Here is a 16,208-nt window from a genome sequence, read left to right as displayed (position 1 = left end):
GTGCTGGCTCTTTCACCCTTAAGAGGCGAGTATATCAGACTAACCCCATCTAGCACTGCTGGAGAAGCATTAGCATTAGCCGCTAACCGTGCTAAGCGCTAGCTCTTTCGCCCTTCAGAGGTGAGTATATCAGACTAACCCCAGCTAGCACTGCTGTAGCAGCATTAGTATTGGTCGCTAACCACAGCACTAAGCTTTAGTTCTTCTGCCGTTCAGAGGTGAGTATTATCGGCCTGTAGCCTGCTGCTAACACCGGCTAGCACTGCTCCTTTGCCAATCAGAGATAAGTATATCACATTGTTTGTCATATAAATATATTGTTTAACATGTTAAAACAAACTACGTGGGATGAACCGCTAGCTGATAGCGCCCTGGCTTACCGGAACACTCCTCAGGGTTCCTCTGTGTAGCTCTTTCAGGCGGCATTTACATCCGGTTAGCCCAAGCGGTTAGCCACTAATGCTAATGCTGCTGCACCCAGCCTTAGTGGAAATCTGGAAATCTAGGCTTACTGTAAATGAACAGAAGTGCTTTACTCACCCAAATAAACAGTTTTCAGGAGAAAAATCTGTGTAGACTAACATCCAGCACTTGTTTATTTCTAAAATAAATGTTTTTTAAGAATTACCAATTAAAAGCTACTGTCAAGCTATGTCAAAATAACTTACTTTGTCTATATTTTACTTGAATTTTACTACTTTTTAAGAATGTTTGATTGTAGATTTCAGATTTCAACGTATTTCACTCAAATTTCTGTTGATAACATACATATATGATAAGATTTCTGTTCACTTAAAATTATTTTGATACAAAAAATAGATACATATTGTCTATTTTACTTATTTTCTAAAAAGAAGTAAAGAGCAGAGACTAAAATAAGTGAAGGGGAGACACCAAAATACTCTAAACTGAAGGTTTAATTACAATTTCAACATTATATTTATGTCAGTGATGAAATCTGACAGAAATCTCAAGAAAAGTTTGTAGCGTTTGGCTTAAAAATGCACAAAAACATGATTTTTATGGATTGTTGAGGCTGCTGCACCTGCGCAGATCTCCATAGCGAGGCTATGGAAGCCATGAAGCTTCCCCACCGGTACTCTGACTCTCCTCCTCTCTCTGCACATGCAGCAAGCTGATTGGCTCTTTTTGTTAAAGGGTGGGACTAAATTATTCGAAATGAGTAAATCTGAAACTTCATAAACACTTACGTTAAAACTTACGCACAACTGGTGCAACCGGGCGCTGCAGGAAGCTGATCCCAGACCAGTGCTGGTACTGGGTGTGTTTTACAGCAGTGCACCACTAAACTAAAGGGCTCCCAGTAGCCTCTGAACTGGAAGCTAACTGGTCTGATTTGTCTCTCGTTTCCTGTCCTCTGGTTCTCTTTCAGGTTCTGTAGTTCTGCGGGTTCTAAGGTCCCCTGAGCTCTAGTGCCATCCTCTATCATCAGCAGGGACGCAGGAAGTGGGCGGGGCCAGTTAGTGTAAGTGTGAATTAGTATATTAAAATAATATGTTTTTTTTATTAAGGCTAATTCTCTTATTTTTATTTCTTTCTTAATTAAAGTAAATCACAATGACTTGTTTAATAAAAAAATATATATTAATATTAAGATTATATTTTAATGAATATGCCTAAATTGTGTATTAGAATATCCTAATAATGACAGATTTTATGTGTTTATTTGTTTCTCTTTTAAAAATGTTGAATTTATATCTCAATTTGATTTATTTCTTCAAAATTCCAATTTTCTAATTTTCTTTTAGTACTTTAGTACTTTTTTAATTACTTGTTTAGATGTTTCAATAATTATATATTTTTTAATTAATTTGCAAAATATGTATTTGCTCATATTTTTTACTGATTTCTAATTTTTCTAAGATTTCTAAAATTTCTAATATAATTTAATTTAAAAAATTAATTATTTTCTTATCTCTGATTTAAAAATAATCAGTTCTCTTAAAATAACTAGATTCTTTTTTCATTGTTTCACCCATTTTCTCAACAATTACTTGAAATTAGATTAGAAACCATCAACTTTCACATAACTTTGACCTCAAAGTTCTGATCTTAAAATAATTAATGTAAATATTAATGAATATAACTTTTCTCACAGTAATTACTTATTTTCTTGAGATTTTTGTCATTTTTTGACTTTTCAGAATTACTCTATACACTGAAATATTATTTTTCATTTCTTTTTTATTTTGTGTTTAAATTTTCATACTGTTTTACTTATTTCCTTATAATTCTGACTTTCCATATTGGTTAAAAATGAAAAAAACAAATCTCAAAATGTTAAATATGCTGAACTACTGTAAAATTACTGTCTTGAATCAGAGACTGAAGCCTTTATTTTTTATATATAATATAATAATCAGCATTTTAAAATACTTAAATATAATATATTCTGCTGCCATGTTCAAGTGCAGCCAATTATTCTGTAATCATTCTGTTAGTATTCTAAATAAATGAAATAGCAAATTTCACTAAATAATAATGAAATAAAATATATTATAATTTATTGTACATTTAAAGCACTGCATCATCAACATCATCCCATAATACTGTAATAATCTAATCCTGATTTCTCACATTCAGATCATGCACATTACCCCTGTTAGTTAAATAGAAATACAATATAAGGTGCAGTATTTATTTATTGATGACATCACTGTATGTTTAAATATATATATATATATATATATATATATATATATATATATATGTATTATACCTCATTGTAGTGGTTTATTAGCCCTTCCTGAGTCCCGGATGATGATAGAGGAAATTCAATGTATAAATCTGTGATAAATCAGTGACTTAAAGAGGAGAAATGGAGAAATTCTGCAGGGTAATTTTAGTTATTTTTGGAGGTGGGTGGGGTAATTTTTGGGGGGCGGGGTTTAGGTGATACCGGGCTTAGGAGGGGCTTTGATCCGGGGCGTCGGTCCCGTTGCGTCGGGGCGAGTCGTACCGCATGATCTGCCGCGGGGTCCCGTAACCCACCATTCCAGACTGAGACGCCCCGCGATTACTGCCCATCTGTAGACCAATCAGAGCGCGGCCCTGCCGGAGCTGCTCCTCCGAAAACTCCCTCCTGTGACCTTTAGCTTTCCTGCACACACACACACACACACACACACACACACACACACACATATTTAAATACTGAAGGTATTTCATTAATATATAAACTAACAGCCAAACGTTTGGACACACCTTCTAATTGTAACTCCTGATGAGCACTGAATTATAGGTGGTGGTGGTGGTGGTTGTGGGGAGGGGGGAACTAACTAAGTGAAGTAAAGCTAAGCTAAGTAAACAAAAATGTAATAATTTCTTTTTTTATTTTAAAGTCAAACAAGCACTAAATGTTAATCTACACAGATTTCTCTCCTGAAAACTACTGTTTATTTGGGTAAGTAAACTGCTTTCATTATTTCAATAAGCTTAGATTACCGAATTTCTCCAGCACTAAGTCAGGAGCATTAGCATTACCAGCTAACCTCTAGCAGTTAGCGGCTAATGTCGCCCGATTGCATTACAGTAAGGAACCCTTTGAATATTGTGCTCCAGTAAGCCAGGGTGATATAAGCTAGCGGTTCATATCTAGCGTGGTTAGTGGGTAATGCTAATGCTGCTCCAGCAGTGCTAGCCAGGGTTAGCAGCAGGCTACAGGCCGATATACTCACCTCTGAATGCGGATTTTAAGTGCGCCTTATTTTGTGAAAAAATATGATATTCAAATATTCACTATTCACTGTATACCTGTAACCTCTTCGCTACTTTACTTTATCTGATGCTCTCAAACACTTTATTAAGAGACAAGAAATTCAAGTAATTAACTCTTGATGAGTTCAGCACAGCTGTTAGCTGAAAGCCTGAATTCCAGGAGACTCTACCTCATAAAGCTGACTGAGAAAATCCAGCAGAGATGTTCAAAACTGATCATCTAAACAAGAGGAGCTACTTTGAATAATGTAAAATATAAAACATATTTTGGTTTCTTTAACCCTTTTATTGGTTTTCTTTATAGTTTGGATGAGTTTAGTATTAATCTACGAGGCAGAACATTTTAAAAATGAAAAAAAAAAACACTAAATTTAAGGTGTGTCCAAATCATTTTACTAATCATGCATAACATTATCATTATAACCACCTTATTTTATTATTTTAAATTAGAAATTATTTTACACCCATTATCCATGTATTTCTCCATCATTATGTACCTATCTGTCTATCTCTCTGTGTGTCAATATATATTTTTCTGTCTGTCTATCTATTTATCTCTCTGTCTGTCTATCTATCTATGTCTGTCTGTCTGTCTGTCTGTCTCTACATCTCTCTGAAGGATCTTATTCTTCTTTCGTCCTGTTCAGCTATTATTGTTATTTGGATTTTGGGTGGTTATTCTCAGCACTGCAGTGATTAGCAGTGATTAGCATGGTGGTGGTGTATGAGGTGTTAGCGTGTGTTGAGCTGGTACAGTGAGTGGATCAGATACTGCAGTGATTAGCAGTGATTAGCATGGTGGTGGTGTATGAGGTGTTAGTGAGTGTTGAGCTGGTACAGTGAGTGGATCAGATACAGCACTGATTAGCAGTGATTAGCATGGTGGTGGTGTATGAGGTGTTAGTGAGTGTTGAGCTGGTACAGTGAGTGGATCAGATACTGCAGTGATTAGCAGTGATTAGCATGGTGGTGGTGTATGAGGTGTTAGTGAGTGTTGAGCTGGTACAGTGAGTGGATCAGATACAGCAGCAGTGCTGCTGGAGTTTTTAAACACCTCAGTATCACTGCTGCACTGAGAACAGTTCACCAGCACTTCAGCATCTAAATGCATTTTCAGGTAGGTACCTGCGGAACCAGTCTTTGTTGCCATGGTAATGCCCATCGTCCTTGGTGAGGGCCTCGCTTCCAAGAGCCATGAGGGTCCTCTGGACTGCAGCCAAATCCTTTCCTAACACACACACACACACAGACTGAATGGCTGCATGTAAAATGTTTTGTTTTTCATTAAAGAAATGATTAAACATATTTCACAGTGAAACACAGTGTACTTTTCTAAACGTATAAAATGTCCAGAATTCTTTGTTTTGCACTGATTTTAGGTGAGCACTTGATTCTTCAGTGTGTGGGCGGATTTTAACAGTATTAAACCTGCTTATGTAAACCTTGCCTGCTGATCATCACGCCTGATCCAAGCTGGTTGTCAAGCTGGACATGCTGTGAGGATTTGATTGCATCCTTAACTCATCCCCAACACATCCTTAACTCATCCCTAACACATCCTTAACTCATCCCTAACACATCCTTAAGTCATCCCCATCACATCCTTAACTCATCCCCAACACATTCTTAACTCATCCCCAACACATCCTTCATCCCTAACACATCCTTAACTCATCACCAACACATCCTTAACTCATCCCCAACACATCCTTAACTCATCCCTAAAACATCCTTAACTCATCCCCAACTTATTCCCAACACATCCTTAACTCATCCCCAACACATTTCCAACACATCCTTAACTCATCCCGAACACATCCTTAACTCATCCCCAACACATTTCCAACACATCCTTAACTCATCCCGAACACATCCTTAACTCGGGATGACTTATTCCCCAACACATTCTTAACTCATTCTCAACGCATTGCCAACTCATCCCCAATTCATTACTAATTCATCCCCAACTTATTCCCCAACACATCCTTAACTCCTTACCGACTCATCCCCAACTTATCACCATATCATCCCCAACTCATCACCATATCATCCCCAAATATACCAAATATTGATTTCTGAACTCTTAAAACTTTATGAATATGAACTTGTTTTCTTTGCATTATTTGAGGTCTGAAAGCTCTGCATCTTTTTTATTATTTTCTCATTTTCTGTAAATAAATGCTCTAAATGAGAATATTTTTATTTGGAATTTGGGAGAAATGTTGTCTGTAGTTTATAGAATAAAACAACAATGTTCATTTTACTCAAACATAAACCTATAAATAGCAAAATCAGAGAAACTGGTTCAGAAACTGAAGAGGTCTCTATTTTTTTAGAGCTGTATATATACAGTATACAAACAGCACTGTGTAATGTAAACTAGCTGAATGCTGAATTCATTAGGAGGGGTGTCTATGAATATTTGGACTGGATGTAATAATTATCCAGGGTTTTCCTCCAGACCTCAGCGTGACCGACAGCGTGTGACAGCTGTCCAATAGCGGTTCGGTTCTGAATCTCCTCAGGTCCAGTTTAAGCAGCCGAGCTGGAAAAACACCTGCTCACGTCTAAACCCAGCAAATAAAACCTGCTATTGTTAGAGTTTCACAGCTGCCCACAGCCATGTTCCACCTCCACACCTAAACAGGAAGTGATTTCACCACCTGTCACTCAAACTAAATCATCCTAACCTACTGTAACACTAAACATCTGCTCCCGTCCAAACCTTTACAACACCGAGCCTTCACCTGAAATCTGCATTTCACATCACAACTTTCTAATTACGTACGAAAAGACACAAACACACACACAAATATAAATTAGTTTATATGTAATACACATATATGGTATATAATCTAAAGTCAGTATATAAGTTTACTGATGATAAAGTGCTATACACAGTACCGGTAAACATTTTCATTTTCAATTGTTCTGAATTGTACATATATATAAAGAGAAAAATATATAGAATAATTTAGTAAGTAAAAAGTAATTAGTACACAAAAAGTATTTCAGTTAAAATCTGTAAAAACGTTGTAATGTCCGATTGTTTTGCCCGTTAAGAATGAATGGGGAGAATCTTGCGTGCCCATGTATGTACAATTTTTGAGATAAGAAGATCAAATTCAGAATGCTTATAGAACTTATAGAATTGCGTTCTCTCTGAAATCGCTTTGATATGTGTTATGAATTGATATGATGTACAGATTTTATACAATTGTCAAATTAATTGTCCCCATAGGAATGAATAGGGGGCCCAACATTTCGTCTCACACACTAACTGCTGTGAGTGTATGGAGGAGCTATTGGATGAAGCAGCTACTGCACAAAAGTTTGGCCACCCTGCACCTTCAAAGCAACCTACCGTCCATGTGCAAACACATTATAATCTGGTTTATGTGAATACATTACCTGGCAATCACATAGCGACACCTTAGCAACCACTTAGAAACAATCAATTTATCAATCAATTAATCAATCAACCTTTATTTATATTATATTCTTAGCAACCACCTAGCAACACCTTAGCAATCACTTAGAAACAACATAGCAACCAACATGGATACCACAGCAACACCTTAGCAACCACCTAGCAACACCTTTACAACCACTTAAAAACAATCAATTAAACAATCAATCAATTAATCAATCAACCTTTATTTTAACTTGGCAACACCAAAAACAACATCATGAATACCACAGCAACACCTTAGCAACCATGTAGAAACAACATAGCAAACATCACGGATTCCATAGCAACTTCTTAGCAACCACCTAGCAACACCTTAGCAATCACTTAAAAAACAACATAGCAACCAACATGGATACCACAGCAACACCTTAGCAACCACCTAGCAACCACTTAGCAACACCATAGAAACCACCACAGATACCATAGCAACACCTTTGCAACCAACTATCAACACCTTAGCAACCACTTAGAAACAAAATAGCCACCAACACAGACACCATGGCAACCAGTTACGAATCAGCACTGCAATCACACTCACAGTTTCTGCAGGAACTGCATTCTAGTTGTTTCTGCTAACTTTTATCTTCTTCTGATTAGCATCACAATCCCACAGAGTACAGTATGTGATACAGGTAATGAGGTGATGATACTCTACAGGTGATTTAGAGACTCAGATTTGTGAGGCTCCACCCTGCGCTCATTTAAAGGGGCAGGGTTTGGGTTTCATGACATAAGCAATTATTTTAAAAGCTTTAGAGCCACTCATCAAGTGCTGGACGTGAGTATTAAATAGCCTGGATTCAGGCCTTTCTGCTGTTCTGCTGAGTGCAGCCAATCTCTCCTACGCTGCTGCTTTCACAAACATTAACCATTCACTGCCTTAACGCCTATTACACTGTTTAACAGTGCTATTTATAACGCAAATTCATAGTTATATAATTAATCATATACAGATCTGGAAAAAAAATTCTGAATCAACATTTATTCAAAATAAAAATATTCTCATGTAGAGCATTTATTTTCAGAAAATGAGAAATGGCTGAAATAACAAAAAAGATGCAGAGCTTTCAGACCTCAAATAATGCAAAGAAAACAAGTTCATATTCATAAAGTTTTAAGAGTTCAGAAATCAATATTTAGTGGAATAATCCTGGTTGGTTTTTAATCACAGTTTTTTTTCATGCATCTTGGCATCATGTTCTCCTCCACCAGTCTTACACACTGCTTTTGGATAACTTTATGCTGCTTTACTCCTGGTGCAAAAATTCAAGCAGTTCAGTTTGGTGGTTTGATGGTTTGTGATCATCCATCTTCCTCTTGATTATATTCCAGAGGTTTTTAATTTGGTAAAATCAAAGAAACTTATCATTTTTAAAGTAGTCTCTTATTTTTATCCAGAGCTGTATATGAATTAATAAATGAAGTTACACTTAAAGTGGTGTGAAAAAGTGTTTGCCCCTTCATGATTTCTTATTCTTTGCATGTTTGTCACTTATATATAAGTGTATATGTTTCAAATCATCAAACAAGTTTAAATATTATTAAAGGTGTTTATTATTAAGGGAGAAAAAAATCCAAATCTACATGGCCCTGTGTGAAAAAGTTTTGCCTTTTATTTGTAATTCCCCACACTGGAGGATTTTCCAGCATCCTCTCACTGCATCTCAATAGGATTCAGAAAAATGTTGGTATGACAAAAATGCAAAAGCAAAAGAAATCTGTAAGAATATGCAAGTGAAGTGAAAGAATGGTCAGGCAGTATTAGCATTAGGTGCTAATCGCGCTAAGCACTAGTTCTTTTGCCGTTCAGAGTTGAGTTTTATTGGCCTATAGCCTGCTGCTATCCCCGGCTAGCACTGCTGGAGCAGCATTAGCATTACCCGCTAATCACACTAAGGACTAGCTCTTTCACCGTTTAGAGGTGAGTATTATCAGATTTTAGCCTGCTGCTAGCCCCGGCTAGCACTGCTGGAGCAGCATTAGCATTACCTGCTTATTGCGCTTAGCGCCAGTTGGTTATTTCACCTTCCAGAGGTGAGTATATCAGACTGTAGTCTGAGCGTTTACCATGTTAAAACAAGATACGAGGGACAAACCACTGATCTGGAAATCTGGAAATCTAAGCTTACTGTTAATAAACAGAAGAGCTTTACTTACACAAATAAACAATTTTCAGAAGAGAAATCTGTGTAGATTAACATCCAGCACTAACCTTATATTCCGGTGTGTCTTATAGTGTGAAAAATATGGTACACATTGTTGATGATAAATTGTGTCACATCTTAGGCATATATGTTTAGAAAGAGGCTGATATAATACTGAGTGGTTAAATGGGGACACTTTGTTTAATTGTTGAATCTGTTTCTAAAATAGTCATTAAATTAAGTCAGTTTTGTATGTAAAATTAGGTGTTTAACAGTCTGCTGAAAATACACAGAATGCATGTGCTGTCATTTTTGCACTATTAAAGGTGCAACGAATTATAAGGTATGTTATCATTAAGAAACCCTTTTTTTCGGGTCTATTTTTATACATATGGTGCACTGGATTATAAAGCACATTTTAATTAACAATAGTAAGAAACAGGGGTGTCGCCATGCTTCCCTTCTAATTCAGACAATATAGAAAAGTCAAATGTTAATGGATGTTAATCTACACAGATTTCTCTCTTAAAAATGTTGATTTGGGAGTGTAAAGCGCTTCCGTTTATTTACAGTAAGCTTAGATTAACAGATGGAGCATTAGCATTAGCAGCTTTTGCTAGCACCAACGGGTAATGCTAATTATGTTCCAGCACTGCTTGCCGGGGTTTGTAGCAGGCTACAGGCCGATAATACTCACCTCTGAACGGCCAAACAGCTAGCACTTAGCGGCTAATGCTAACAATGCTGGAGAACTAAACCGAAACTCCTGTATAACTCTGTACTTCAGTGGAGTGTCTTTACTGCTCCTTAAAACCTGACTGGCCTGTCACAATAATTACGCTATCGACTTATCGTTCAATGAATGAACATAGCCTTAATCATTTTAATAATCGTGATATCGTCCGTTATGTTTGCTCTTACAAAATGCACTTACATATATTGTGACTGTGGGTGTGACTCAGTACTGCGGAAGCTTTATTAGGAAAAATGTAAAAAGCAACACCCAAAACAAACTTAAAGAAACATAATAACGGACCAGTGCGGCTCTAGTTGTTTAACCTTAGTGTTTCTTAGGTTTGTGTTGTCTTTATGCTGGTCCAATGAGGGTCAGCTGGGACAGACCGGGGCTGCACGTCATGGTGTGGGATGGACCGTCGGTTCCCCTGCCTCCACACTTTGTGTACAATGTGTACATATATATTATTTATGACTATAACCTACTTTAATTCAAGCTGGGAACATTTTTTCGGTTCCAAAATTAGGTCCGAGAACAGAAATGGAAAGTTTGTTGTCTTTAAAAGGGTGTAATTTCTTTGTTACCATATTATGTTATCATTATATTAGTGCTATTTAATGGTCGTTAAATGCCAACAATATCGTTTATCGCAATAATTTCTGGGACAACATATAATTTGAAAAAATTTGTTATAGCAGAATCATACCACGGGCAACCGCTAAAATATTGCTCATGTGCGTTTTTCCACAATACCAGTAATAATCAAACCCTCAAAATGTGATAATCATACATTTCTTCATGTCATGTTACACCGTAAATCCCCCTAATCAGTGTGTGTTACCTTCCCACAGGTCAACTGTCTGGAAGATGTCCCCCCTGACCACACCGTAAACTTCTGCTGCCTCCAGGAACTGGGAGATCTTCTCCATCTGCTTAAACGCCATCTTGGTTTCTGGAATCTTCTTGATGGGCTCCGACCCGCTGGGGTACAGACTGTTAATGAGACGACAGAGGATCTACAGAGGGAGAGTGAAAGAAAAAGAGAGTGAGAGAGTGAGAGAGGAGGTGGGGAGGGGTAAAGAAAAGAGAGCTGGGTCGAGTCCAACTCAACCAAATCAGCATTCAGATCTGACCGGACCTCTCGTCACATTCTGATTGCGAGCTCATTGAAAGCTGGCCCCTCTTGGCAGTTCTTTGCCTTGTTCCACCCTGAAGGTCTGACCGGAGGTCTTGGGAAAGTGGCTAAGAGTAATTTCACACCTAGCTAGTTTTTGGTTCAGACTTTTGGGCTTCTCTGTTTGTTCCAAAATAAAACTAAAACTAGGTTTGAAAGAAGCTGCAAACCATGGTCTGGAGTAAAGCATCAAAATTTTGTTCTTTCCATCACTTGTTAAACAATAGAAGAAGAAAGAGAAAGAGGTGATGTACAGGACCTTCACGCAGCAGTATAGATACAACAGATTACGGTGCTGGTGATTCTGTATCTACTGTAACTGTAGATTAATTACAGAGCAGTATGGGTACAACAGATTACACTGCTGGTGATTCTGTATCTACTGTAACTGTAGATTAATTACAGAGCAGTACGGGTACAACAGATTACAGTGCTGGTGATTCTGTATCTACTGTAACTGTAGATTAATTACAGAGCAGTATGGGTACAACAGATTACACTGCTGGTGATTCTGTATCTACTGTAACTGTAGATTAATTACAGAGCAGTACGGGTACAACAGATTACAGTGCTGGTGATTCTGTATCTACTGTAACTGTAGATTAATTACAGAGCAGTACAGGTACAACAGATTACAGTGCTGGTGATTCTGTATCTACTGTAACTGTAGATTAATTACAGAGCAGTACAGGTACAACAGATTACAGTGCTGGTGATTCTGTATCTACTGTAACTGTAGATTAATTACAGAGCAGTACGGGTACAACAGATTACAGTGCTGGTGATTCTGTATCTACTGTAACTGTAGATTAATTACAGAGCAGTACGGGTACAACAGATTACGGTGCTGGTGATTCTGTATCTACTGTAACTGTAGATTAATTACAGAGCAGTACGGGTACAACAGATTACAGTGCTGGTGATTCTGTATCTACTGTAACTGTAGATTAATTACAGAGCAGTATGGGTACAACAGATTACACATAATGTGACAAACTTCCACTAATTCCTCACCGTTCCATCCATGAGCCAGGTCTGGAAGTTCTGTTTTCCAGGTTCTGGACGCACCAGGTCGTCTCCACACTGCAGCATTATCCAGTCCACCAGACGAGACTCCAGGTCCGGGTCGTACTTCTGCTCGATCTTCTCCTGCACCTCTCGGCTCAGGCCGTAACTGGGCCCCCGATTGGCCATGGCAGCAAGCTGATCGATCAATACTGGTGGGTTCAATGGGCACAAGCTCTGCAACCCTGCCACACATCAGGAACACAACGCAACACACTCACTCAGTCATTCAGGCCTTCGGGGCATTAGGCGAATCAGAACATCAGAACGAGAACCGCAAATGGACATACACTCACATTAGACAAATGGACACAAAGCTACCACACATGCACTTAGAATACATCTACATTATATGGGCAAAAGTATTTGTCTGTAGACAGAGAAAGAGTATTGGTCATTTAGACCCTTTCTCAAACATTTTTTCACTTTCACAACGAACTTACAATCACAATTAACATCAACTGTATAGGGCCTACAATAGAGCCTTGAGGAAATAAAATATGCTTTAGTTAGTGCATATGAATTAATAACTGAATAATAAACCTTTGTTGGGTTCAAGGAATTTTCCTACTGTCCATGGAAGTCATTCTACTCGATTTAGGATTCACCTTGCTGTGAGGATTTGATTGCATTCAGTGACAAACGCTCAGTTGGTTAGCTTCATTGATGTACCAGCTAAACCACCCAACTCAAATGAAAAACCAAGCTGGTAGACCATCGTGGACAATCCTGACTCCACTGGTCTGCTCACAAGTATAACCAGTTTAACAATACTAGTTCTTGGTCAAGATGGTTATTCCATTGATATACCAGCTCAACCACCCAACTAAACTTCAATACTGAGGTGGTTGACCAACATAACCAAGCTGGCAGACCATCATGGACAATCCTGATTTCACTGGACTGCTCACAAGTATGACCAGCTTAACAATATATACAACCAGCTTGGTCAAGCTGGTTAGACATATTGATATACCAGCTAAACCACCCAACGCAGGTGCTCTAACTGCTAAATTACCACTGCCCTCAAACCCTGTAACCAATACAGTCAACAAGCATGACCACACTGGTCAACAAGTATACGCAACTTATCTGTTATTAACACAAGTCAACCAGCTTGGTCATTTTGGTTAGCCATATTGATATACCAGCTAAACCACCAAACTAAAATTCATTACTAAGGTGGTTGACCAACATAACCAAGCTGTTGGACCATCATAGACAATCCTGATTCCACTGGCCTGTCCAGAAGTATGACCATCTTAACAACACTGGTCTATCCAGCTTAGTTAAGGCATACTTGGTTAGCCACATTGATATACCAGCTAAACCATCCAACGCAGATGCTCTAACCACTGAGTCACCACTGCCTGACCACACTGGTCCACAAGTATGAACAATTTATCTACACAAGTCAACCAGCTTGGTCAAAGTGGTTAGTAGTCATATTGATATACCAGCTAAACCACCCAACTCAAATTCATTACTGAGGTGGTTGAGTAACATGGAAACCCCTGACTCCACTGGACTGCCCACAAGCATGACCAGTTTAACAACATTAGTCAATAAGCTTGGTCAAGTTGGTTAGCTCTACTGATATACCAGCTAAACCACCCAGCTCAAACTAATAACTGGTGGTGGAGGTGGTTGACCAACATAACCAAGCTGGTAGACCATCATAAACAATCCTGACTCCACTGGTCTAACAAGCTTGGTCAGGTTGGTTAGCCACTATGATATACCAGCTAAACCACTCAACTTAGGTGTTCTAATTGCAAAGTCACCATTGCCATGCATACCAAGCATGACCACACTGGTCCACAAGTACAAAAAAAATATATCTACTTTAGTTAATGATCTTGGTCAAGTGGTTAGCCATGTTGATATACATGCTAAACCACTCAGCTCAAATTAATAACTGGTGGTGGAGGTGGTTGACCAACATAACCAAGCTGGTAGAACACTGCTCTTACTAGCTTGGTCAAGCCATACTGATATACCAGCTAAACCACCTAACTCAAATTAATATTACTGATGTTGTTCACCAACATAACCAAGCTGGTAGACCATCATGAACAATCCTGAGTCAACTGGTCTAAGTAGCTTGGTCAGGTTTGTTAGCCACATTGATATACCAGCTAAACCACCCACCAACTCAGACCTTCTATCTTACCAGTACAGAGTATACTTCCTTCTAGATGAGCAGGACCAGGTTTATAACAAACTTGACCCTTCGATTCCAGTTTAGAGCGTTTTAAACACCGGGTGTTGATCCGAATTGCTGGTGATGATCCGGATTTTTCAGCAGGATTGTTTCTGCTTATTTGGCTCCACTGTCGAACCTTCTCGCTGCGGTTCGGCGGATCCGGTTCCGTCCAAAACGAGCCAGCGCGGATGACGCCCCGCGTGCCAGAGCTGTCACGAGCATCCTCGCAGTAACGCGCAGCATCGCAGCATCTTTCCGCGGCGTGACGTCACTCACTCCAACATATCAATAACATACAGACAGAACATCAAACGAAGCGGCACGTCAATCAAACCGCGCTGTTTATACTCACGCGCTGCTCCGCCGCTCCGCGCCCGCCTGCCGTCAGCCCGTCTGTCTCGGTTGGCACGAGGAGGGGACGAGAAGCATCACGGGGGGCGTGGGTGTGTGTGTGTGTGTGTGTGTATAGGGGGGAGTGTGCGGAGGGGGCGGGGCCTGGGGGGAAGTGGGTGGGGCGCAGCTCAGGGCAGCATCAGCATCATTGCCTAAGCAGATGGATGCTGCCCAGTCCTGCCACACACACGTTACTGTGCCCACAAAGTACTGAATACCAACACCCACACACACACACACATATATATATATATATATATACACACACACACACACACATTTTGCTGAATATTATGATAAATACTAACACACATACACACTTTACTGTCCCCACAACGTGATGAAAATCAACAGACACACATACACACACTTTGCTGTGTCCACACAGTGATGAATACCAACACACACACACACACTTTACTGTGCCCACAAAGTGATGAATACCAATTGACCACACACACACACACACTTTACTGTGCCCACAAAGGGATGAATACCAACACCACACATACGTTCTCTCGCTCTCTCTTTCTCACACACACACACTTTGCTATCCCTACAAAGTCATGAATATCGACACTCACACACGCTCACATACACTTTGCTGTGCACACACAGTGACTTACACACACACACACACGCACGCACACAAAGTGTGTGCAAAATCAACACCCACATACACACACACACACACGCTTGCACACTTTGCTATTCTAACAAAGCGATGAATACCGACACACATCCACACACACACACACACCGTCCCGCAGAGAGGGGGTGAGGGCGGGTGCTCGGCCCGCATTACGTAAGCATAAAGAGTGCCAGCTCGTGCCATTGGTTCTGATGGGTCTCGAGAATTGCGTCACGATCGGAGAGATCATTACTTATTAATTACTTATGGGATACATGTTTGTTTTAGTAAATGTGAATAGAAACATATAGTGTCTAAATTGTGGAGACGTGTGAAATAAAAAGAGTATGATTATCATGACATTATCATGTCATTAATAGATAGATAGATAGATAGATAGATAGATAGATAGATAGATAGATAGATAGATAGATACTTTATTGATCCCGAAGGAAATTTAGCAGCCAGTAGCAGTTACACAACACAGTAGAAACAAACAATAAGTATTATAAAATAAAATAAAAGAGCACAGTGAGGAATATAAGACTCTAAACTATAAAATTATAAACTAAGACTTAAAAATATATACATAAATATATAAATACAAAAAAACTATACAAAGTGTGAAAGTAATCAGTCATAGATATGA

At 38.9% G+C, this 16,208-nt stretch overlaps 1 protein-coding gene across 2 annotated transcripts; it reads right to left on the bottom strand.

Moving 5' to 3' along the window:
* Positions 1-1,455: 1,455 nt before the first annotated feature.
* Positions 1,456-14,996, bottom strand: tagln3a (transgelin 3a). 2 transcript variants are annotated; one of them, XM_022666394.2, is made up of 5 exons: positions 14,888-14,996; positions 12,279-12,514; positions 10,932-11,106; positions 4,864-4,966; positions 1,456-3,121 (listed from the first exon to the last, which is right to left on the bottom strand). In XM_022666394.2, exons 2-5 carry the CDS (start codon positions 12,456-12,458, stop codon positions 2,926-2,928), a joined length of 654 nt encoding a protein of 217 aa, XP_022522115.1. In that variant the 5' UTR covers positions 12,459-12,514; positions 14,888-14,996; the 3' UTR covers positions 1,456-2,925. The 2 variants fall into 2 exon arrangements, with proteins under 2 accessions (XP_022522115.1, XP_022522116.1); XM_022666395.2 differs by lacking the exon at positions 14,888-14,996 and adding an exon at positions 14,503-14,850.
* Positions 14,997-16,208: the final 1,212 nt, after the last annotated feature.

Source organism: Astyanax mexicanus, chromosome 1, assembly GCF_023375975.1.
Source record: "Astyanax mexicanus isolate ESR-SI-001 chromosome 1, AstMex3_surface, whole genome shotgun sequence".
In the NCBI taxonomy this organism is placed as follows: Eukaryota; Metazoa; Chordata; class Actinopteri; order Characiformes; family Acestrorhamphidae; genus Astyanax; species Astyanax mexicanus.
This window is presented reverse-complemented; position numbering and strand designations above follow the sequence as displayed.